Source organism: Syngnathus leptorhynchus, chromosome 4 (genome assembly GCF_054491065.1).
Source record: "Syngnathus leptorhynchus isolate UIUO chromosome 4, UIUO_Slep, whole genome shotgun sequence".
NCBI classification, from domain to species: domain Eukaryota; kingdom Metazoa; phylum Chordata; class Actinopteri; order Syngnathiformes; family Syngnathidae; genus Syngnathus; species Syngnathus leptorhynchus.
This window is the reverse complement of record NC_141198.1, coordinates 15,305,257-15,327,582: the sequence shown is the minus strand read 5'-3', so window position 1 is coordinate 15,327,582 and position 22,326 is coordinate 15,305,257. Positions and strand designations below refer to the sequence as shown.

The 22,326-nt window shown below is 46.7% G+C and overlaps 5 protein-coding genes across 20 annotated transcripts in view; 1 reads left to right on the top strand and 4 right to left on the bottom strand.

Annotated features, from left to right (window-relative positions):
- Positions 1–3,472, bottom strand: part of znf608 (zinc finger protein 608) — a 29,319-nt gene extending 25,847 nt beyond the window's left edge. For 9 of the 12 annotated variants that reach the window (XM_085909180.1, XM_085909186.1, XM_085909188.1 and 6 more), the window contains exons 1-3: positions 2,456–3,348; positions 2,129–2,216; positions 849–1,948 (exon numbers count right to left, since the gene is read on the bottom strand). The gene's annotated coding sequence lies outside the window, so the exon portion shown is untranslated. The other 3 variants (XM_085909181.1, XM_085909182.1, XM_085909184.1) reach the window with 3 other exon arrangements.
- nudt12 (nudix (nucleoside diphosphate linked moiety X)-type motif 12) lies at positions 250–4,033 on the top strand. Of its 3 annotated transcripts, XM_085909278.1 has the most exons (8): positions 365–593; positions 867–1,064; positions 1,267–1,528; positions 1,709–1,976; positions 2,165–2,332; positions 2,508–2,621; positions 2,685–2,884; positions 2,948–4,033. In XM_085909278.1, the coding sequence occupies exons 1-8, from the start codon at positions 589–591 to the stop codon at positions 3,074–3,076; spliced, it is 1,344 nt and encodes a 447-aa protein (XP_085765404.1). In that variant the 5' UTR covers positions 365–588; the 3' UTR covers positions 3,077–4,033. The 3 variants fall into 3 exon arrangements, with proteins under 3 accessions (XP_085765403.1, XP_085765404.1, XP_085765402.1); XM_085909277.1 differs by lacking the exon at positions 365–593 and adding an exon at positions 250–329 and having other exon boundaries at positions 2,685–4,033; XM_085909276.1 differs by having other exon boundaries at positions 2,685–4,033.
- hira (histone cell cycle regulator a) lies at positions 3,493–12,816 on the bottom strand. The gene is made up of 24 exons (XM_085909198.1): positions 12,628–12,816; positions 11,723–11,785; positions 11,541–11,651; positions 11,245–11,335; positions 10,887–10,981; positions 10,655–10,750; positions 10,360–10,520; positions 9,765–9,932; positions 9,447–9,560; positions 9,222–9,292; positions 8,997–9,102; positions 8,675–8,893; positions 8,526–8,611; positions 7,992–8,366; positions 7,450–7,675; positions 7,207–7,338; positions 6,977–7,125; positions 6,729–6,890; positions 6,364–6,422; positions 6,160–6,265; positions 5,957–6,079; positions 5,699–5,862; positions 5,381–5,469; positions 3,493–5,089 (listed from the first exon to the last, which is right to left on the bottom strand). Exons 1-24 carry the CDS (start codon positions 12,662–12,664, stop codon positions 4,973–4,975), a joined length of 3,120 nt encoding a protein of 1,039 aa, XP_085765324.1. The 5' UTR covers positions 12,665–12,816; the 3' UTR covers positions 3,493–4,972.
- Positions 12,817–13,636: 820 nt separating this feature from the next.
- On the bottom strand, positions 13,637–17,178 carry slc2a8 (solute carrier family 2 member 8). 2 transcript variants are annotated; one of them, XM_085909262.1, is made up of 11 exons: positions 17,048–17,178; positions 16,860–16,976; positions 16,188–16,350; positions 15,886–16,104; positions 15,696–15,795; positions 15,417–15,628; positions 15,063–15,212; positions 14,891–14,999; positions 14,583–14,714; positions 14,280–14,425; positions 13,637–14,153 (listed from the first exon to the last, which is right to left on the bottom strand). In XM_085909262.1, the coding sequence occupies exons 2-11, from the start codon at positions 16,955–16,957 to the stop codon at positions 14,007–14,009; spliced, it is 1,476 nt and encodes a 491-aa protein (XP_085765388.1). In that variant the 5' UTR covers positions 16,958–16,976; positions 17,048–17,178; the 3' UTR covers positions 13,637–14,006. The 2 variants fall into 2 exon arrangements, with proteins under 2 accessions (XP_085765388.1, XP_085765389.1); XM_085909263.1 differs by having other exon boundaries at positions 15,898–16,104.
- A 1,754-nt stretch (positions 17,179–18,932) lies between these two features.
- On the bottom strand, positions 18,933–22,326 carry mymk (myomaker, myoblast fusion factor). Of its 2 annotated transcripts, XM_085909331.1 has the most exons (7): positions 22,192–22,326; positions 21,315–21,429; positions 20,763–20,911; positions 20,328–20,444; positions 20,120–20,260; positions 19,955–20,011; positions 18,933–19,876 (listed from the first exon to the last, which is right to left on the bottom strand). In XM_085909331.1, exons 1-7 carry the CDS (start codon positions 22,324–22,326, stop codon positions 19,772–19,774), a joined length of 819 nt encoding a protein of 272 aa, XP_085765457.1. In that variant the 3' UTR covers positions 18,933–19,771. The 2 variants fall into 2 exon arrangements, with proteins under 2 accessions (XP_085765457.1, XP_085765456.1); XM_085909330.1 differs by having other exon boundaries at positions 18,933–20,011.

The following is a 22,326-nucleotide window of genomic DNA, read 5'->3' as shown; positions in this document are numbered from 1 at the left end:
AATTACAAGATAATAATTACAATATAATTACCCGCGCGCCAGTACCGTACGGTACGGTGTTGTTGAGACTGCATCAGACAGCGACGCGTTTAAAACTACTCGTCTCAACCTTAACAACGTTAAAACCATCAAGATGAATGACTTTGTAATTAGGGATCATTTAGAAATGAAAAATAACGAACAAACAAAAACGCTTTCTTCATACTTGAAACGAAGTCAAATAAATGTTAAGAGGACGGACTAATGGATGTACACTTGAACGCATCTTAACCTTGCGTCACTTATGCGCTAACAGAGCGGACGTAAACTTGTCCGCCGACCTGTTTCAGGTGATTTTCTTCACAAATCGTTAACATTAATATCCTTCATACAATATTCATTTTGCTTCAACACACAGTTAGCCATAGCCTCTTAGCGCGATGACGGTGAGCTAGTTAGCTTAGCCTTCTTTGGTGGAGCACATGAGGAACATTTCTTACAGCTTCACCTCAAAAAGTTATAAAATATCTGTCAGTATATTCGTTATTATTTTATATATTACCATTGTGTGCTTGTAACAACGCACCAACTTCTGATCTCAATATACAAATGAGGTAAAACGTCCATAGATATTTATTTCACGTCGAGGTCCATGGTGAAAATATTATCTTAATAATGTATTTTACATTTGTTTATAATTATACTGTTGAATAAAGTTACATAAAAAATGTCAGTTTAGACTATGTAAATGAAAATGAATGAATTTCATGAATGAAATGAAAATGCTACATCTAAGGTAAAAAAAAAAATATTCAAAAGAATTTGTCAATGTAGAATTTCAATATTTTGAGTGTTCTTGTTGTACTTACTGTATTTTCTCCCCGCAGGATGTCAAGCGTGCCAAAGGAGGAAGTTGTGGCAAAGTTTCTGGACGCGTCGTCTCGCGGCAACGAAGCCGAGGTGACGTCCCTGCTGTCCGCCGTCCCGTCTCTGCTGGAGCAGACGGACCCGAGAGGATGGACGGCCCTCATGCTCGCCGCGAGAAGCGGACACGTTGCCGTGGTCCAAACACTACTTCGACATGGGTAAACAAAACTTAGTGGTTAGAAAAAGTCTACATACCTTTGCTCAAATGCTATTGTGATTTACAAAAATGAAACCAAGATGAATCCTTTCCAAGCATTTTCCACCATTAATGTGACTTGTGATGCGTGTGTTCGGAGCAAAGCGTTCTAAATGAGACCCACCGCCATTTAAAGAACCTCTGCTTCTTCATGTTGTTTGGAGATGCGACAGGAGTCGGGTGAACAGTAGCGGCCAGAGCGCGTCTGACGTGGCCAAGTTCTGGGGTCACCAGGAGGTCTCGGTCTTACTGGGAGAAGAAGACGGAGATGGCGTCGGGTTGGAGAACTACTTTGGGGGCGAGCCTCTGGACCGTCTGAGCGCCAAGCGTACTGACGCCGCGTGGCTGGAGGACAGGAAGAAGCATCCGGGCTCCGTGTTCTTGCTCTTCTCAGACCTTAGCCCCATGCTGCACCATGACCAGCAGGTTGCAACTTGCTTCTTGGTTTGACTGACTCCGTTCTGGATTTGGGTCTCCTTGACTTGGCTCTTGACTTTTTGATTTGTTTGTAATTTTACAATTATTCTTGAACTATTTTGACTTGCTATCTTGACTCTTGATTTCTTGTTTATAATTTGGTTTTCCCTGCTCCGTAATTCCCTCAAGGGGGTGCAGCATCTGTGTCGTTTGGGCTACGAGGCCGTCAAAGATCTCCTGGAGAAGCCAGATTCTGTTCTGGTCTTTCTTGGCGTGGAAAGGAGCAGCACGACGGGATCGGAACGCGCATTGGAGGAGCTCCCGGCCTGGTTTGCCATCAGCAGCGGCGAGGACGGGGCGGCACTGCTTGGTCGCTGCTTCTTGCATGGGGAGCGCAAGTGCTCATTTGCCTCATCGCCGCACCGGGACCTGCTAAACCTCAGTGACGAGGACGCCGGTGAGGATCATGTGATCATGGTTTCTTATTTTTTGCAGTTTACTCTTATTAAGTTGGGTGTCGTACCTGAATGCCATAGTGCAGCTTGGCGGATGTAGCAGCCAATTATATTACAGCAAGGGAGTCTCGTTTTGGGATTCATAAAGAAAAACCTTCGACGATGACTTCTCATCTTCTGGCTGTTTCAGGCGTGCTGGCTCCCGCCCGCGCCCTGCTGGCGTGGCACCGACGCTACGCTTTCTGCTCCACGTGCGGAGGTGCCACCGTCTCGGAGGAAGGAGGACACAAGAGGCGCTGCCGTAAGCAACAGTGCCCCAGTAACAGGGGGGTACACAACACATGCTACCCGCGCACTGGTACGCACACACACACACACACACACACACACACACACACACACACACACACACACACACACACACACACACACACACACACACACACACACACACACGTATATTACACTGATGCACACTTACACTCGAGTCACTTTAACTCCTTGTTCATCGTTGCTTTTGTTGTTCCTTCCAGACCCCGTGGTCATCATGCTGGTGGTCCACCCGGGAGGAAACCAGTGTCTCCTGGGCCGGAAAAGCGTCTTCCCGGCCGGAATGTTCTCCTGCCTGGCCGGCTTCGTTGAACCCGGTAAGCTTGGACAAAGTTTCACATGTTAAACACACACAAAGAGTGACAGTAAGTAACGTCAAGGTGAGACGCTGGAGGCGGCAGCACGGCGCGAGGTGTGCGAGGAGAGCGGCGTGCGAGTGGGTGCCGTTCGCTACATTTCCTGTCAGCCGTGGCCCATGCCCTCGCAGCTTATGATCGGCTGCCATTGCGTCGCCGTGACGACAGACATCAGCGTGGACCGCAGCGAGATAGAGGAGGCCAGATGGTTTCCGCGGCAAGAGGTAAAGGAACAAATATCAAAATTTCAATTTCCCCTTATCCTTTGTCTTGTCTCCCGCGCTCAGGTGATGGAGGCGCTGCTGGGTGGAGAATCCAGCCTGGGTCCCGTCCAGTCAGGTCTCATCCTACCGCCCAAGCAGACCATTGCTCACCAGCTCCTGCGACACTGGATCAGCAAAGCTGCCAATCTATGAACTTTGAACTGAAAATACTTGGGGACCACGGAATCAGCAAAAAAAACCATTTCAACAGTCATTCGACAAAATTAAAAACATGAGTTGTTTACCTCCAAATAAAAGTTGTTCCACTGACAAGTTTGAAGAATTGCTGGTTAACCAACCAGAACATATGGAAATTCCCTCAATGGATTCTAGTGCGGAACCAAGCCCTGCTGTAAAGAGCAATTTATGATTTGCGTGAGATGCCAAAAAATGGTGGCAAGAACAGCGTTAAAAAGCACTCACTTCAAAATTGCTCATTGGATTCAAGATGGAACGAAAGGAATATCTTCATTCCCTTTGGCTTGAGCACAAAAAATGACAGTTGCCCACAAAAAAAATAAACCTGCAACGCTTTCGTTCCAGGTCTAATAGATGAAAGCACCAGAAAGTAGAAAAAAACCAAATGTTTAATTTCAAGCAGTATTTCAGTTCTCTTCTTCCAAATACAGAAAAAATATAAACATTTAAAAAGGACTCTCGTTCTGTCAACACACATACACACACACAAACAAAAAAAAACCTTAGAAACACACACACACACACACACACACGTGCAAACTACACAACAAAGCAAGCTGGTGCCATTGTTGTAGCCTGCACACAGACGGACAGATGAGAAATAAAGAAAGGAGTCTTGTCAAGTTGCTTTTGTTGATGTTATTTACAGAAGTGCACCAGCAGTCATCATTGCTGGTCACATCTTCACTGACCCGTCAAAACTAGTCAATTCATGGTTGACACCAAACAAAGGTCGGGATGACTCGGCTCCTCTAAAACAGGAGGCCTTTTTTTTTTTTTCCATTTGTTCATTTTTCAGCGTGCCTGTCCTCGGTGAGGTACAACTTGGACTAGTTGCTGGTCAATGGCAGTTTACTTCTTTCGGCCATGACTTGTGCGCACGCTGGAATTCAGCAATAAAAGCACAGCGATTTCTACTGCTCTTGGCCTGTGTGATGATTTCATTTGACTTTTTTTTAAAAAGGGGCTTCAGGCAAATGTCAGAACATCTTCACACCGGATGCGCAAGCCTTCGGCACCTTCACAACTCATATTGAAGAGTTCTTCCTTGGCATGAATACCTTCTTTTTGGACCCATTAACATCTTTCCGATTCGTCACACACCTGGTGTGCAAACATTCACAACGGGACACGTTCACACTTGTGAGGGACAAGTTCCAGACCTTTGCACCATTTGTGCAATGAATCGCACCTTAATATGGACATGTTCACATTTGGTATGAAATTATTCACACATCTTAAAGACCCCAAAGTCTGACTTGGACTCTGGGGTGTGGACGCGCTCGCACCTGGTGCGTTCCCTTTACATCTGGCGTGAGCTCCTTCGCACTGTGCCAAGATTCTTTTACCTGCGTTCCCTCTGACTTTAAAGTGATTCCTATGAAGATGCAGTCCGCACTTGATGAGTCCACTCGTTTTGGACTCGGGAGTTGTCGGCGGCCAAGAACTACAATTGACTACTTTGGAAAAAAGTTCTGCTCAGGTGGTTTGCTGACATAACCCGCCCCCCCCCCAAAAAAAAAATCCCCAAGAGTGTCTTCTTAAGGGTTGTAAAAGCGCTGGACTGGCAGGAGTGTGATTTCTTTTTTTTTTTTTTTTTTTTTTTTTTTTTTTTTTTTTAAACACACTTGAAGGCATCGCTTTGGTTCGAGCAAGTTGCACTCACGCTCATGATTGGTGCATAGATGCGGACGAGGAGGACTCCAGCAAAGCGCCGATTGGACAAGACAACAAGCTCCAACGTCACCTGTTAGCGTGGTGCTGACGCCGGAGAGCCTCGCTCCTTGTGGATAGTCCAAGCCGAGGAGTGAGCCAGGCGCAAAACATTTTGTGTGTGTGTGTGTGTTTGTGTTATTTGCTGCGCAGCTGCTCCAGCTGGTCCTGGTACTCTGTGAACAGTCTTTGGAATCGCAGGTTTTCTCCGATGACGGGCAGGACTTCCTGCAACAACTCCCGCTTTCGCAAACCCTGAAGGCAAACAATCAGCCAAATCACAACTTCATACCGCATTGACAACATGTAACCTTAACGAAAAACGAGACGAAACAATTTCAGTGGAAATTGCGTGAAGGCGAACTGAAATGTTGAATGGTAGAAATGTCCAATGAGCGATATGAAGTTGGAATGCTTTGCAAGAAAGGTGTGAGAAGGATTTCAGTGTTTCAAATATGTCCTCATTTTGGAATTTCCTTTGTGAAAATGTGAAATAAATAGACAATGAGACTGAAGATGACCAAGTCCCTGCTGTGGCCTTCCTACCAGTGCGGTGGCCTCCCAAGCTGTCGCGGGAGACTTGTGAACAGGACCCAGAAGCTCCTTACAAAGTTCTCGAAGCCGAAACTCAGAACCTAAAAGGAGAACCCAGGAGATAACGTCATGTTCAGAATTTCTCCTTTCATTTGATGACCTGTGGACCATTTAGCAAATTTCAGGCCGCTACATCAAACTGCCTTTGGGAGCGGAATTTTCAGGTGGTATAGGAAAGTCCTTAAAACGTTTCTTCTTTTTTGGGCGCAAGCTAACTAATGACAAATCACTTGCCCCCGGTCTTCGTAGCTAACCGAAACGTTTGCTGACCTTCGTTGACGAGGAAGCGTGCATAGATGAGCAGCCAGTAACGATACTCGGGCGCCGACTGCAGCGTGAGAGCTGCCGCCAGCTGGTTCTCCAGGAAGGCCAAAGTCATGCTCTGCTGAAGGTGGTGCGGGGCGGCCGACAGACGGGATGCCATGCGGCCGGCGCTGCCCCAAGACAAGAACAAAGAAGAGTCACGATTATTTATTTTTTTCCCCCTTCTTCACCATTCGTCCTGGTACTTTCGGTCATGCTTCTTACTTGAGGTTGCGACCCTGCATGGTGGCAAGAGGCCCCGAGGAGCCGGGCACATCCTGGGTGGGGAGGCAGCTCCTGAAGTCGGCACACTGGACCAGACAATCTCCTTGATCCGCGATCAGCGTCCTGAACATGACACGCCAATGAGTCAGTCGGGCTGAGGGGAGGAGTGAGTTAGCTCGAGAGTTACTTTGTTTATGTCTCACCACGTCTCCAGAGACAAGCTGAAGCAGAAGGACTTGCCGTTGGACAGACCGATAACGGGGACGCCCCGCTGAGTCAGCAAAGACTGAGAGACAGTCACCTCTGAACCTGCACGCACGCACAAACACACAAAAATGTGTCGCAAAATGTCTGCTTTGAGTGCAGCATAACGTGTCAGGCAGGAAACGGGAAGTGGCCGCTCTCACCAGACAAAATGGTTGTCAGGGACTCGTTTTTGACCAAAGCCTTCTGCTTATGGACGTCCCTGCAGGTCAGCACAAAACAGGTCAATGACATCATCAATCTTCTAAAGACAACCACATGCAATTAATACAACACTTGACATCAACATTTATAAAAAAATAAAAAATAATAAAAAAATCAGACGCTACCAAAAGACCTCATAAACCGTGAGATCAACCTTGCGACATGAAAGATGTCAATCAAATGAAAATCACTCACAGACTTAACCTCGTGACATCACACAATTTCCAGTCGCACAGACTCAAAGTTCCCGTCAAGCGCACAAGCTCGCCGTCGAGCACATGACATTGTCGCACTGTGAACTGACCACACGGACAGCGTGGCCCCGGCAGTCAGCGCCATGACGAAGTGGGCCGAGCAGTTGAGGGCGGACACGGGCGATGGCAACTGGATGGACGGGAGCAGGCGGCGGCCGCACGACGAGAACACCGACAACATCCCGTCTCGGCACGCCACGGCCAGGACGTCACTGAGGAGGAGTACCGAGAGGAATGCGGTCACGTGATATCCTGGGACTCCATTGGTCAACGGGGGGGGGGGGGCCTTGAGGCTCACCTGCTCCCCGCGGCGGCCACCACAGAGCTGGGCAACAACGTGTTCCATTCACGGCCGTCTCGGGAGCATCGCAGCTGGCTGAGCCTGGAGCCCGCCGCCGACGTCACCTCGTTCTCTACCTCCAGAAAGACCGCCGGCTCCACGCTCACCTGTGTGCACATACATGTGCGTACAAACGCATCATTAACCCTTCCTTGTTTGTGTGCCCTTTTTTGTGTCCTGTTGTCAACCTGCAAGCTGAAGGACTTCTGGACGCTGGGTGTCGGCAGCTTGAGGACCGCCGCTGGTGCTGGAGTTTGCGCAGTCACCACCACCGCCGCCGTCGTCGCTCTGACGGGCTCCCGCTCGGGGGGAGGAATTAACTAAAACGGACAAATCAAAAAAAAAAAAAAGGGTTAGCTAAATACGGGCCAATATGCCATGAGGTTTACATTGTCATTTTCCCACTGCTTTTTTTTTTTTAAATTTTTAACCTGCGTGAATGCCTGGCTCAAGATGGGCGGCGCCATTTTGTCCTTCCGAGGCCGTCCCTTCTTGCGCTTCTCCACCACCTCGGCAGCGTCCAACATCAGGGGCTCAGGTTTGCGCTTACACAAGGTCAGATTTTTGTTGATAGCAGCCATCTTGTCCTCGCTGTCGCTGCTGGTGTCCTCTTTAGCCTTTGTGTCTTTCAGTACGGACGCCGCCACATCTTTGGACCTGAAAGGGCCATCGGGACAGCAAAGTTATTAGAAGATGCAACAAATTTCACCACAGAACATGTTAACAACTCGCTGAAAAACGCACCTACATCTGGCTATTTTTTGTTTTCCAGAAAACCTCACGACATCAAAGACAGAAACTAACTAACATTAAAATCCATGTCAATCAAATCTCCTTTGTCAGACATTTATTTGGAAGCATCAGGTTGTAAGATGAGTTTTAAGTTTTTGGCCCTGATTGTTTGTGGCAGATGTTTAAACGTGGGTTTGGCCGACCTGAATTTTCTCTCGTCAGGACACGTGACCCTAATCACCTGTCGAGCGGCTGCAGTCCGGCAATGGAGGAGATGGCGGCGGGGACGCCCGGCGTGGTCTTGGATCTTTCTGTGAACCTGGAGTCCAAGGCCTTCATAGGTTCCATCTTGGAGGCGGACGCCAGAAGTAGACTGGCCTTGACGCTGGATGGGAGGACCTGGTCCTTGGTGTCCTCCAGTCCCTTGGCAGCCGCGTTGGCGGGCGGCGGAAGCGGGGCGAGCTCGGTGTCCAGGTTGGTCCGCAGCCCTCCATGCGAGGGAGCCGCTGCCGCCGCCTGTCCCTGGCTAGAGTCGGTACTGAGTTGAGGGGCCAGCTGGTTGGACAAGGAGGATGGCAGGATGGGAACGCTGTTGAAGAGCGCCGGGGAGAAGTCCCTGACGAAGAAGGCAAGACAATCAATATTGTGCAGCTCATCGTCATTTTGATAACAAGTTTGGCAATAAAGAAACAAAACGGTGGATGCTACGGTTTGGACTCCACGAGAACTAGCTGCCTGCTTATGTCACAGCGCAGCTCAGCAAAGCGCTCCTTACCCAGTGTCCAGTTGAGCGATACACAGCGGTGTGATCCGTCTTCTGCCGTCGGCGGTTCGGGTCTCTACCTGCTTCTTCAGCAGGTTCTGCAAGAACATCAAGAAGTCAGTGAAGACTGACCTGTGGTGGGCCAAAACCTTTGTGCTCACCTTCCTGATGTCCTCCAGAGACTCCCCGTTCATGACGCTGTTGAGCTTAGGGGCCGAGGAATCCGCACTGGCCACTGTCCAGTTGTTTTGGGCCGAGCTCTGCCTCTCCTGCTGGTACTTGAGCATCTCCGGGTTCTCGATGATGGTGGTGGCCAGCTGCGGCTCCTGCGTGTTGGTAATAGCCAGGCTCTTGCCGTAGATATTCTGGTGAATGGTGTTCTGAAAAAAAGAAGATGTTCATTCATTGGGTTTGGGTTCTGCAGGACTGGTGTTGGTGGCGGGGTGGTTGTGATTGACGGTCGCTGGCGCCCGGGTGTCAGACCTTCTCCTCCTCGCTGAGCGGGTCTCCTAGTTCGTCCAGTGAGAAGTCCAAGTAGGCCACGGTACCATCCATGGAACACACCAACATGCCCAAACCCGTCAGAGTCCTGCAACACACACGCATACACAGAACAAAGAACCAATGAAGGGAACTAAAAAAACACAAGTGTATGGCATAGTAAAGATGATGTCGAAATGTATCAATCAATCTCTTTGGAAAACTCACCAGGAAATGTCCATGATGGATTTGTCAAACAAATCGTGGATGACCACCAGGGGACGCTTAAGAGAGGTCAGCTGAACATGAGGAAGGAAAATGGGAGAGGTCAACTGATCTTGAATATGATTGAGAAGGCTCAGATTAGCTATCAATATAATACTATTCCAAATGATCAAAGTAGTTATAAATACTTGACAATAAAATGAGTCGCTATCAAAAACCTTTACCGACCCAGACGGAGAGCGAGCGGTCTTTGCTGCCCACAGCGCAGCAGCAGTAGGGACAACTGGGCTTTGAAGAGCCGCCGTTCTTCTGCTTCTTCTTGAAGATCTTTGGGTTAAATTTCTACACACGCACACACACACACAAAGAAATAACGTTGCTTCCGTTACCCCCGCCTCGATACTTCCCTGTACTGGAGCAACTATGCTCGCTGCAGATCCGCCATTTCCAAGTCAAATAAAAGACTTAAAAGCTGAGCACTGACTAGTGTTGGCTTCTGATGAGCAAGACATTTGTGTTGGGCCGCATGTGTGTTTCGACACTCACCACCACCGTGACGGCTTTCCTGTGGCCCACAAAGTCCATGTTGGTCTTCCAGCCGTCCCGCTCCACGATCTGCGCCGTGGGACCCGAGTTGTTCATAGCGTGCGCAGACACCAGGTACTGGCCGTCAGGCGACCACGACAGACGCAGGACGTGCGTGGTGCCGCCGCACTGGCACAAAGAACGGGAAGGACAAAGGTGCTGACATGTTTTTCCTGCACGTCTTTTAACTCATTGCACAGCCATTGACGGCGATAGACGTCAAAGATCAATTTTAACTGGGCTGGCAACGAATGAGTTCATGTTGCGGCTCTTCAATATTTGTAGAATCAACACCACCGTCCAAAAACATTTGTATGAGGTGCAGCTTTTCATTTTGTCTACTTTGGGGTCATCTTGCACTTTGCAGCTGTGACTTTGAATGAGTCTGGCTTTAAAAAGGGCGGCTAGGCTCGGCGAGTGACGTTTGTGCATCGGCATCAAATTGATTCCCAGGGCATTTGTTTGTTGTAGTCATTTTTTTTCTTCCTTTTTTCATTTTTTTTGAGCCAGGAAACCCCTTGAACAGCATAATACTCATCATCTTCCTGCTGCCTACCTCGCTGAAAGGCTTGGTGATGTTGGCCTCCATCTGCCAGTCTACGGTCCTCCACACTTTCAGGCTGTGGTCGTCAGCCTGCGAAGCGATGTACTTGCCCACCGGGTCCCACGTCAGGCCCTTGACCAGGCCCGTGTGGCCTCGCAGGCACATCACCATTTCTGAGGAATCGACCGAGCCCACACGGTTGGACCGTTTAGGAACTTTTTGAGGCCCCTTAGATCACACTTTAGTGATTGCTTTTGACAAGATGTGCTTTTGAGACTGGCGGTGGTGAAGGGACACTGGATTTTACCGGGGAACTTGCGTGCGTTCCAGATGACGATGGTGTTGTCCACGCTGCACGAAGCCAGCCACACGTCGTGGGGAGACCAGGCCACGTCCATCACATCTACACACACAACAAACGACAACATAATTATGAAATAAACGATAGACTTTTTAAATGTCTTGTATACAAACAGTGGCAGCTCAAGTGATTACTTCTCCAGTACAATGTTGTGGCTTTGCGTGTGCTTGTGTGTTACCTCCAGTGTGGTTCCTCAGAATGGTGACACATCTCCACTGCTCCACGTTGGCAAGTTTGCTGCTTGAGCCAAACACCGTACTCGGACCGATGAACCTTAACATCAAGAGTGTATCAATACCAGGATTAATATATTTTTTCAAAGCAATTAATTTACCGATTATCCAGATGAAAATAAATCTGATGAACGCAGCAGCATGCAGCTATTTTTGTTGTCCACTCTGGGTTGTCATTATTAAATTTTACTCTACAAGTGATCACGGCAAATCTTAAAGCAGAGAATTAGCTTAATCGCTTTGTTTTTAAAAAAGGCGCTAGCACAAAGCGATATTAAGTTATGCATGCGTGTGTGTACATACGCAGCTCGTTTCCACACCATCACCAACTTGTCATCCCCTCCCGATGCAAGGTACAGGCCGTTGTTGGACCAGCGCACGCAGTTCACACATGCTGAACACAAATAAGATTTGAAGTTGTATTAAAAAAAAACGTCAGTTGCTTTAAACGCCAACAGTGCAGCAACACTTTAGACGGACAATACAGCAATACAATTTATCATACTTCCCTAAACCTGCAGAGAATGACTAACATTAATGCAACTTGTTGAGATGTTGAGGCCGTCTACTTGGAGTGTTTGTTTGCATAAGAATATTACCTAGATGATTGTCCATCTGGCAAAGCATTTTGGGAACATTCTCATTTTTCTCATCTTCCTCGCGGAGGACAGGCGCCATGTTCCAAATCATCACCTTCCCCGAATCCTCCCCTGAAAATCACAAACGAGTTATTACGCCAATCCTCGATTTGACTTATCCTGGTGTGTGTTTGACAAGTTACCTTGCCCGCCGGTTGCAAATTTGGTTCCATCCGGGTGAATGTCAACAGAAAAGATGGGTTTGCCTGTCAAAACAAAACACACACGAAACACCTAAAGGATGAATTATCAATTTAATGCCTAAACTTTTTTTTTAAATGGTGAACAGCCAATTTAAAGCATTCTGACTGATTTTTCTAAGCTCACATTTCATGACTATGAGAATGAGGACATAGAAACAGAACATATCACATAAAATAATAATACAACAGGAGGGATCACAAAACATTGGCAATAACGCAAACGTATTTATCCCTCACTATGCCTTGTTTGAATCAGCTATAGATGCATCAGATGCTACAGCAAAGATTGAAAAACTAACAATAAGCTGTACTAGACTAGTTGTCAAGTAGAGAGACTGTTACTCGTCTACAGATGTAAGGGAGTTTTGTTGCACACTAATTGATAAGAAGTGCTGCCTTCACCAGGTAAAATACAATCCATGATGTCTTTATTGGGGGTGTGGGGGTTAAGTCACGTGTACTTGAAGCTTCACTGAGAAACCCCTAATACAACGAGCCGAAACTTTCCGCGTACATGACACACAGATGAAGGCTTTCGAACTGAAAACGGCCCAAACGTGTTAGCCGTTAAACATGCTAATGGCTAACTTAGCAAAGTGACAGCAGTTAGCCGTGCTGGCTAACTTCTAAAGCTAGCCGGCAGGGGGCTAGTCGGGTAGTTGGGATTAACAAACATTTGATTTTGAGGGAGAACCATAGTGCCAAAAATCTACCCTCCAGTTTGAACATGAAAAGAGGTCGGGTGTGGACGTTTCGGTGCCCTCCTCGCCATCACTCCCCTTGGGAGCTTCTGCCGACGACAACAACAAAAGCCTCAACTTGATCCATGAGATTCGCTTGCTTACCGTTGTGGCTCACCCAGCTCGGCTTTAGCAGCTTCATCGTAAAAATCTTATCAATAATATCGGTCCTTATTCGGCTCGGCGCCCGCCTTTTATCTCTCAAACTCCGGCAGACGCTCGAGTGTTTTTGGGGGGCTTCAACTCCATCGCTTCTTGCAGCATCCCCGCCGAAGCGGGCCGGACGACAGACGAGGTAACACCACGCAGGACCGGAAGTCTATACAGCGCGTCGAGCCGCCAAATAGGAAGTCAAGTCCTAGATCTTTCAACATAAGTCACTAACTATTGCTCTGCCAAGGAAAAAGCCAAATACAATTATGCTTTTACCATAATTAGATTGATCATGGATATTTGAATATCTTCACGCGTAACATTTACCACCAATAACGGGTACAAAAGCTATGCCTTAAAAATGGCTTTTGTTTTGAAGGTTTAAATGACGTATTAGCGGAAACTAAATTTGAACAAGTGATCGTTATCTGTTATGTGCAAATCAACTGCGTTTTTATGATCAATTTATGTCTATACTTTTAAAACACCATATTTAGTTACCATTTTAGGCCAACAATACGCCCCTCCAAAAAAGTAATTAAGCTTCACTTTGACGCTATTGCACAAAAATGTAAAGTAGTAGTACACCACGAGATTTAAATATTGAAATAATTATGCAATTAATTTGAATAAAATGAAGTCAAGTCAAATGTATTTGTATAGTCCTTCATGACAGAAACGTCTCAAATGGCTTAATTTACCCTCAGGTGACAGATATTAACAACATTCCCTGATCTTAACACCCTTTATTAATTAACTATGAGGAAGGTAAAATTCTATGCAAATTTGCTTCTGAATTAAATTCAATTTGTAGCAAATATAAGTATAAGGTAAAAGAAATCCCAAATCTATTTACACAACAAATAACAGGACTATCGATGTGTAAAAGCTATTTAGGCTACTTATGGAATCACAGACAAACATGATTAATTTACAGATTATTTATTAATAATAATACAAATTAACCATACTTTTCCCACCCCTGCCCTCGACACCCATCTACAGCTGTGTGGAATCTTTTCATCACATTTTGATAAGTTTCCCTAATAATTACATATGAAATATACACTGGTGTCATATTGTAACAGTTTGCATTCATTGTAAAAAAAAAAAGTAACCCACCAGATATGAGTTGTAGAGAACATTGTATCTTCATTTATAAACCAAAAAATAAGGAAAAAAATTATCAATCCATTTTACCACCCAGGAGTGTGCTCACAGTGATTGTCATGCCATGACCACACCCATTCCTCCCAGAACTCTTGCTGCTTGTGCGTTGGAGACATTTCTGAGAATATTTGCATTGTCTTTAACGAGGTTTCTGGAAGCCTTCACGGTCCTGCCGTTCCCTGGAAGTTGGCCTCGATCTGCTCTAGTGTCCGCCCTTTAGTTTCCGGCACAAATACAACGGTGAAGACCACGCTGATGAGGCACATGCACGAGAAGAGCCAGAAAGTTCCCGCACTGGTGAGAAGAGTCTAGAAGACAACAGCAGAGCCCATTACAATATGGCGGACAACTGACTTTTAAAGTCAGATCCAGACATTCCCTGCTGGCCTCAACAATTAATTTATAATAACAAGAAACCAGAAGAAGGAGCTGACCATCATGTCCTGGAAGCTCTTGGTGATGATGAAAGCCATGCCCCAGTTGGTCAGCACGCACACAGAGCTGGCGAAGCCACGAACTTTCACCGGGAAGATCTCAGACATCACCAACCACGGGATGGGACCCCAACCCAAGGCGAAGCCTACAGTAACACAACACAAACAAACAATGCTTACTGGAGGTAAGAAAACTAACTAACTAACTAACTAACTAACTAACTAACTAACTAACTAACTAACTAACTAACTAACTAACTAACTAACTGACTAACTATGCATCACCAGGGCTGTACATCTGACCTGTGATGAAGACAGCCATGCTGGTGAGGGCCAACCAGGCCATGTTGGTGTGATGTTCTTCTGGCGAGGAGCTTCTGGACATCAAGTAGAAGTAAAGCCCAAACGCTGCTGTGCTTATCACCATGGCCACGCCTAAACATAGAGTAACAACCAAACCACAGTTGGGAGAATGTTACAAATATGTGCAAGTCATAATCAAGCTTAAAAAAGTAGCCACTCGAGACTGACTCAAGTCAAATCCCGTTCCTTCAGTGCCCCACAACACTCGTGATGATGTCACATGTCCATCAAGGTCTAGAGAAGCTCACCTGAAATGACAAGCAACACTTTCCTTCCCGCTTTGTCCATGATGAGGGCCGCCACGCCGGTGAAGACCACCTGAATTAAGCCCACCATCACTGAAGCCAGGTCGCTCTCCTGAAAGACATCACAGCATCATCGTTGATGTCAACAATTGGTCCCTAGCTTGATTTGGCTGACCTTGAAGTGCGCCTGCTCAAAAATGTTCTGCGCGTAAAACATGACGGCGTTGATGCCTGACATTTGCTGGAAGAACATCAACATCACGCCGATGGCCAGCGGCTTGTACACGGCCGCATCCTTCAGATCCGCCGCCCGGAAGCTGGGACCCTGTCGGGAGATGGGCGAGGATTTGATTAAGTATGTTATTAGTTGAGTGTAAATTTGTGTGAGTCTCCATTCATGTAGTTTGTTTCCTGTTGTGGGTGTTCTTTGGAATCTTTATCCAGTTCAGCCGAAATAATTACGACCTTCAATAACACCCCCCCATCCCTCTAGACATTTTGGAAGGCAGCCCCCCCCCCCCCAACCTGCCTGTTGGTCACAGGCCTCCTCAATGCGGGCGCACTCCCACTCCACGGCCGCTTGAGGCCCTCGCAGAAAGCGCAGCGCCTCCTCTGCCTCACGCCGCTTGCCTTGCGACAGCAGGAAGCGCGGCGTCTCCGGCATGAAGCACATGGACGAAATCAGCAAGGTGGGCGGCACGGCCCCGCACACCGCCAGCCAGCGCCAGTCCACAAACATACCTACGAATATACCACGCGCAACAATTAGCTTCAATTTTCAACAACAGAAAACCGAGCTGCCACGTACCAGCCAGGTAAACCCCCATGATGCCGAACACCACCATCAGCTGCACGCACGAGCCCAGGGTTCCTCGCACGCGCTCGTGAGCCATCTCTGAGATGTACAGCTGATGAAAGAAATACACGAGATTGGCGTCGAGTGACGAGAAACCACACCCAAAGAGAGAGGAAGGCTCGACAAGCAAAAAAGGCTTAACGAGGAGTCCGACCGGTACGACGAGGGAGGCGCCTCCGCTGGCGAGCCCCGTGAGCAAGCGTCCGACGTAGAGCGTCCACACGTTCTGGGCAGCGATGATGACAGTGAAGCCGAAGACGAAGGGCAGCGAGCAGAACATGAGTGTCAGCTTCCTGCCCGCTTTGTCCACCATCCAGCCGGTCAGCAGGCCGCCGGCTGCCGCCCCCAGCGTCACCACCGACTGCGGTGAACAAACACGGCATCAAAACCATAAGTGTCGTTTCACATGCCACGTCCAGCCCGCCGATCGGATGACCCTCTTACCCCAAACCAGGACGCCTGCACCTCGTTCAATCGCAGTCGGGGGTCCGGGCTCCTGGCCAATTCCGGAATGGCGGGCGAGCTGTAGCCCAGCACGAAACCGAAGCTCATGGGCCCCAGCACGGATGCCAAGGTGGCCAGGTACAACTTCTTGTTGCTTACTTTGCTGTACAGGAAGGAAGAGCAGGAGGAGGAGGCAGAGGAGCATGTTAATGATTAGCGCTAAACAGGATAACTGCTTGATTGCATTAAGAAAGTCATGAGAGACCTCAATTTAATCATTCACGTCAGCGCACTTGAAATCAGCAGACAAGTCCCACGCAATGTCTACTTTTCATCATTTATTCACATATGAATCATTCCCTGAAAATAGTCATTTAGGGCTTTTTTTTTCCCCAGTAATTATGACTGAATGCATTTTTTTTCTAAATTTTGGTGATTAGGTACACAATGTTAAGTGATTTCCCAGTTATATTTTCTACTTCATAAATTATACTTTAAACCATAAGCAAAAATAACACTGGACTTTTTACACTACCCTGGGAAACCATGATTCATTAATAAATAAATAAAAACTATAAAAGTAATCAATGAAGCAAACACTCACACAGTAAGGCTATTTATATATTACAAATAAAATGTCTAATTTGAAATGCCCCACTGTTTCTGGCTTACCTAAGATAAGCGTCCTGTTCGGACATGAGCCCTGTGGGATCGCCATCATCTCGACCGTCAGCATCCAGCAACCGACTGTGCTCCTGCTGGATGTCCATCACGACTTTTCCCCCAAACCTTTCCGAAATAGGCCCTGTGATGTTACGCTTGTGCAGTCCGCAGGTGCACGGCTTCAATACAATGCTTACCTTGAAATAATCACAAGACCAAGTAAAGAATCTCGCGTGCGTCGCTCATTTCGCCGGCGTCTTCAGGTCTCTTCCGGGATCGAAGTTTGCTTTGTCAACATTCTAGTCAGCTGACCGTCGGTCTGTCTTCTATTTCCGCTTACTCCTTTCAAAGTAAAACAGACCCGTGATAAGAAAACGTTTGGCTTCGCCTTTGTTGGGCATCTCGGTCGACATTTGAATACTTGTGAGGCATAAATATATTTTAAGACGAAACATGCTAAAATCCTAAACTATGTATTACTCTTTTCCATCAGCGTGGTGTTTTATTTTGCTAGGTGTAACTCAGACTTCTGTTACCAACACTCATTCTCGTTTTTTATTCTGATTTTGGCGTCTTTTCTGTGTATAATGGATGGATAAAGTCCGTCCCTCCATCTTACTCAATTGCTATTATCCTCTTATTAGGAACATTAAACGCCGCCATTTCCAGTTAATAAGTTTCCATGTTTAAACACTGATTCCACTATAGTGACGTCTAGAGCGAAACAGCAAGAGTACAAAAAGAGTCAAGTATAAAACAAAGTTTATGCTTCTGAAGATTTTTGTCTTTGCACGTTACAGCGTCAAAGTTTGATGATCTTTCAAAGGACTGCAGCATACGCTCCATAAGTTGGTGTTCCATTGTTAGCCAATAGGTGGGACCAGAGGCTAAAGTGCAGCACGACCCACTGGTTTTGAGTGACAATAGGAAAAATTCTAATTACTACCCTACACGATTGTGTCCACAGTACGAGAAGTGTTGTTTTATCAGCCCTCTGAGCAAATTAACCACTGAAGTACCTAGAACTAGAAATTCCTGCGTGTTTGAAGTGCAGGAACTACCGTATAGGCCCGAATATAAGACGACCCTGATTATAAGACGACCCCCTCATTTTCAAGACTCAAGTTTGAAAAAAGACACAAAATTAAATTTTTATACAGAAAATAATTACAGTACATCTGAAACAAATGATTATAACAATATACTTGAGATAAAAGTCATTCAAATCATGCAAAAACTGTCTATCACATCTTAATATCTGAACATTTAAATATGTAAACTAAAGTGCAATCACATTTGTAAATGAATGGCTTCTGGTTTTTCCATTTTCTGTTATCTCTTCTCTTATTTTCTTCTCTTTTCTTTCTTACCGTTATTTTTCATTTTTCTTCTTCGTGCTACCGCTATTTTTATTTTTATTCTTCATAACAGGGGTTCGCTTTGGCCTGGGGAGTTAAGTTCAGCATTCACTTTAAAGATATCTGGCGCCATCTAGCGTTGTGAATGAAAATAATGTCTAGACCCCGAATGTAAGACGACCCTCACTTTTTCAGGCTTATTTCAATGGAAAAAACACCATCTTATATTCGGGCCAATACGGTACTGTTTGTGTTTAGTTCTGGGGTAACACATCTTTGTGATAGAAAAGCCTGAGTATAACTTTTGAGAAGTCCGGGACCTTTTGGGCAGCACTGAACACATATATATTTTTTAAGCTTATACTGTGGAATATCACTCAGTCACGCATACTCCTGTGGGCAGACCTTGGAGTAAGTCGACCTCGGTGTTAGCGGAACGAGTGAGTGTAGCATGACGAGCAGCTGCGCTAACTGTTGACGGCGGCGCGGCTGTTCATTTCTGTCGTCTGCAGGCGGTGAAAGTCCAACATCAACACAGAGAAAGTCATCACGTGTTCATTCTCGGAAAAACCTTTTTCTTTTTTAACCTTGGAAATAATAAATCAGCTATCATAAAGTTTTTCAACTAACTCTTCAAGCCAGGTTGTCATACAATCAAAAATATAGGTTTATTCATATCAACACTTTTTTGTATGAGATCGATTTTGTGTACGCGTGTGTGCGAGAAAGAGAGAAAGAGAAAATCTGAGCAATTAGTGAGTCTGCTGTTATTTCTTGTTGCTTCTCTCAACAACTTAAGACCACAAAAGTTGAATGCCAAAGCGTGAGCGAGGTTACGAATATTTGGGGAGTGACCGGGGTCAAGCCGCAGCATTGCCGTGCCCGAGACAAGTGTTTTGTGGTTTGGGGGATTTGGAAATTTTAGTCTGGATGGGAGACACCTTCTGACAAAGCTGACGTAATCGCACACACTGGCAAACGCACTTCAGACCACACACACACACACACACACGTCAAGCACGCAGACGCACACACACCAGTAAAAGTGACTGGCGAGGTAGCGAGAGGAGCAAACATGTCCAAAATGTATAAATTGTCTGCAGTGAAATGTTTCCCGAGAGAAACGGACAGACAGCCAAACGTCAGGCCGCCTGCCCGCCTGTCTGTCTGTCCGACGGGCGGACTTCCTCTCGAGGAAAGGCAGCGGGCGGCTCGCCAAGACACTTGATGCTTTCTAGACGCCGACCGTCTGCCTGGCCCGTTAGTGGCGTGTGTGCGCGTGTTTTTGTTTTATCACTGTGTTAAATGTCTCGTTTCTGCTTTTATATGCATCTTCAGGACCTTTTTGGAATTTTTACCACCTTGGAGCATTAAAGAGAAGGTCGTGACGTTCCCGCCTACGCCGCTGCCCATGAAAGGAATTAAGACCTTGCCAAATAGTGAGCCTGCACTTGCATGCTTGTGTGTGTCTGTTCAACTGTGTTCAATTTTTCATGTGCGTGTATTCATGTGTGAGTTCTCAGCCAGTATTTTATGGTCCTTCCCCTACCACACCTTTCTGCTTCACTTCCATCCGTTCATCTCCTTCAGCTTGCTGATGCTGGTGCCTTTAACGGGTGTGGACGGCGCAGGAGAGAAGACGGGCAACACGGGGGTCTTTTCGGACGCCTTGAAAGTGTTCAGAAGCGAGCGACACGCTGAGCCTTTCTTCTTCTTGTCTTTTGTCAACGTGTCTTGTTTTTCCGCCGTGTCTTTCTTCTCTGGCGTATGTTTCTTTTCCTTGTAGGAAGCCGGTGACAAGCTCTGCGGACGCGGGCCGACACACAGAGGACACATATAAGACACCCAGTACCTTTTGTGTGTGTGTGTGTGTGTGTGTGTGTGTGTGTGTATACATAAATGGTCACGTACGCAGCAGCATAGTGTCCAGCAGCTGAGCTTGGCGGCGTTGCGGCCCGAGCCGGCGTAGCGGTTCTTCTTCGGCAGCAGCAGGACGAAGGACACGGACAGCGACAGGTGGTAGAAGCTGTGCACGTAGGCGTAGTCCCACTCCTGACAGACACACAGACACTTGTTGATGTCTAGACACGGGACGGCCGGCGGCATCCCATTTGCAAACCTCAAAGTAGAAGCGTAGCATGAGGGCCAAAGCACCGAAACAGCAGCCAGGACCAACCTGCTGGGTGTAAACGCGCTTTTCGGGGTACACCGCTCGCAGCTCCTTCATCTTCTGAAGCTGGCAGGAGCAAAAGGAGCCGCATAAGAGGATGACCGTGATGTGAAAGTGAGGATAAGGAGGACAGTTGGGGAGGAAGTGGAGAGGGTTGAGTATGGAGTTGAAAGATGGCGGTGGAGGAGGATGAGGATGAAATGGAGGAGTAGGTGAAAAGGAAGCAAAGAGGGGGGGGGAAGTGAGGAGAAAGAGTAGGATAGGGTAGGAAGGGGCAAAGAAGACCAAGGAGCAGGGAGACACTAACATGAAGACCACTCGCTGGTCAAAGTAAGAGCACGTGGATTCATCTTGTACCGGTTCTGCTGCGTCTACTGGACTCACCCATTTGACGGTGACGATGAAGACGGCCGATCCGATGGGGCCCGAGTAGATACCGTATCCCCAGCGGTCCTGGTAGATCCGCACCGCGATGCTCAGAACTCCAAACATGGTCATGCTGGAACGCTGAGGCTCGTCAAAGTCCCCCAAAGCTGAGCAAGGTTGTCCACATAGGATTTTACCTGCAAGGCTTCCTCCAAATTCACTTGAAAGCCCACTTGAGAGTCAAATCTCCTTCTAAGTCTACTCATCACACTTCCAGAACCTCAAACAATCTGTTTTGATTTTTAATGCCTCACAAATTGAGGCCCAATTGAGTTCAAAGGTCACCCTGGCCCTTTTAATGGACTCCCCCAGTCAGCTGTTGGAACTGTTAGCCTACATCTGCGTCGGTGTGTGTGTCCAGCAAATGTTATCCGCAGCTGTTCAAGTGTGTAATCTGTAGTATTCCTACATCGCCAAGTTTATTCATTTGACCGTTTGCGATTGGACTACAAATCCCACCATCAATTTGTAGTCCCCAGGCAAAGTGAGATGTCAAATGTTTGGACTCACCGATGAGCGTCACCCACATGGACAGTGCCGTGCCGTACACGCTAAAGTACTCGAGGATGTCGTACTTCATGAAGCATATGATGGTCAGGCCAGGCCCGTCGCAGGCGTGATAGATCTGCACGCAACAACAAACAAAATGGAGTCTCCGTCAGATTCGTCCCATACTTGTAGGCCCCAATTTGTAATGATTCATTTCATTATAAAATTTCATAATTAAATGATTCATTTCAATACTAATTGCGAATGCTACAAAATATCACATTTACTGTTTGTATAATGTAGTATTTTGTGGCCACAATTTCATTTTATCGTCACTAAAAGTCAGCATTTTGTGCAGATGTAATACTTTTTCGATAACAAATTATATTTTTTTACAGACCTTACAGTCCAGGGGTGTCAAACTCATTTTTGTCGCAGGCCGCATCGTAGTCATAGTTTCCTTCGAAGGGCCATTATGACTGTTAACCCAAATAAATGTATGCATGTATGTCACATATTTGAAAAGGATGATTTTTTTTAAAAGTGAAGACAAGTTGACATTTTAGTAAGGACACATGAATTTGATGCACATTTTGTCTTTGCGGGCCACATAAAATGACGTAGGTGCCCGTATCGGTTGTCCCGAGCCTTGAGTTTGACACCTGTGCAAACTCTAGCAGTAATAGCATTCATGTTGACAAATTAGTTAGTTAGTCCATATATAGTAGCAACAAATGACCATTTTGTCACCACAATGTTTTGGATTGTTTTATGGCCACAAATTTGAATTTTGTGGCTATAACTGAATATTTCATGGCCATTAATGAGCTGCTCAGAAGTTCCAAAGCAAAGGCGATCAAAAGGAAAAATACAACCCAATGTGAGGACGACGTCTCACCGTGCTGAAGAACATGGTGAAGAAGTAGACCATGGCTTCCATGTGGAAACCTCGCTTGGCAGCCACACTGGCGGCGGGCAGGAACACCACGCTGCTGACGGTGGGCAGCAACATCTTGGCGATGTAGGCGCCCAT

What these genes read in the sequence shown, in the direction of transcription:
- slc2a8 (XM_085909262.1), bottom strand. Translation starts at nt 16,957, where the DNA reads ATGGACATCCAGCAGGAGCACAGTCGGTTGCTGGATGCTGACGGTCGA. An exon ending in TGCAGGCGTCCTGGTTTGGG is followed by an intron (nt 16,105 to 16,187) that starts GTAAGAGGGTCA and finishes TGTTCACCGCAG; the next exon opens with TCGGTGGTGACGCTGGGGGC. An exon ending in AGGAGGCCTGTGACCAACAG is followed by an intron (nt 15,213 to 15,416) that starts GCAGGTTGGGGG and finishes ATCTCCCGACAG; the next exon opens with GGTCCCAGCTTCCGGGCGGC.
- mymk (XM_085909330.1), bottom strand. Translation starts at nt 22,326, where the DNA reads ATGGGCGCCTACATCGCCAAGATGTTGCTGCCCACCGTCAGCAGCGTG. An exon ending in CATGTGGGTGACGCTCATCG is followed by an intron (nt 20,912 to 21,314) that starts GTGAGTCCAAAC and finishes AACCTTGCTCAG; the next exon opens with CTTTGGGGGACTTTGACGAG. An exon ending in TGCTACGCTTCTACTTTGAG is followed by an intron (nt 20,261 to 20,327) that starts GTTTGCAAATGG and finishes TGTGTCTGTCAG; the next exon opens with GAGTGGGACTACGCCTACGT.
- nudt12 (XM_085909276.1), top strand. An exon ending in CAAACACTACTTCGACATGG is followed by an intron (nt 1,065 to 1,266) that starts GTAAACAAAACT and finishes TGTTGTTTGGAG; the next exon opens with ATGCGACAGGAGTCGGGTGA. An exon ending in CACATGCTACCCGCGCACTG is followed by an intron (nt 2,333 to 2,507) that starts GTACGCACACAC and finishes TGTTCCTTCCAG; the next exon opens with ACCCCGTGGTCATCATGCTG.
- hira (XM_085909198.1), bottom strand. Translation starts at nt 12,664, where the DNA reads ATGAAGCTGCTAAAGCCGAGCTGGGTGAGCCACAACG. An exon ending in TGAGCCAGGCATTCACGCAG is followed by an intron (nt 7,339 to 7,449) that starts GTTAAAAATTTA and finishes TGTCCGTTTTAG; the next exon opens with TTAATTCCTCCCCCCGAGCG. An exon ending in AGCTTGTCTCTGGAGACGTG is followed by an intron (nt 6,080 to 6,159) that starts GTGAGACATAAA and finishes TGTCATGTTCAG; the next exon opens with GACGCTGATCGCGGATCAAG.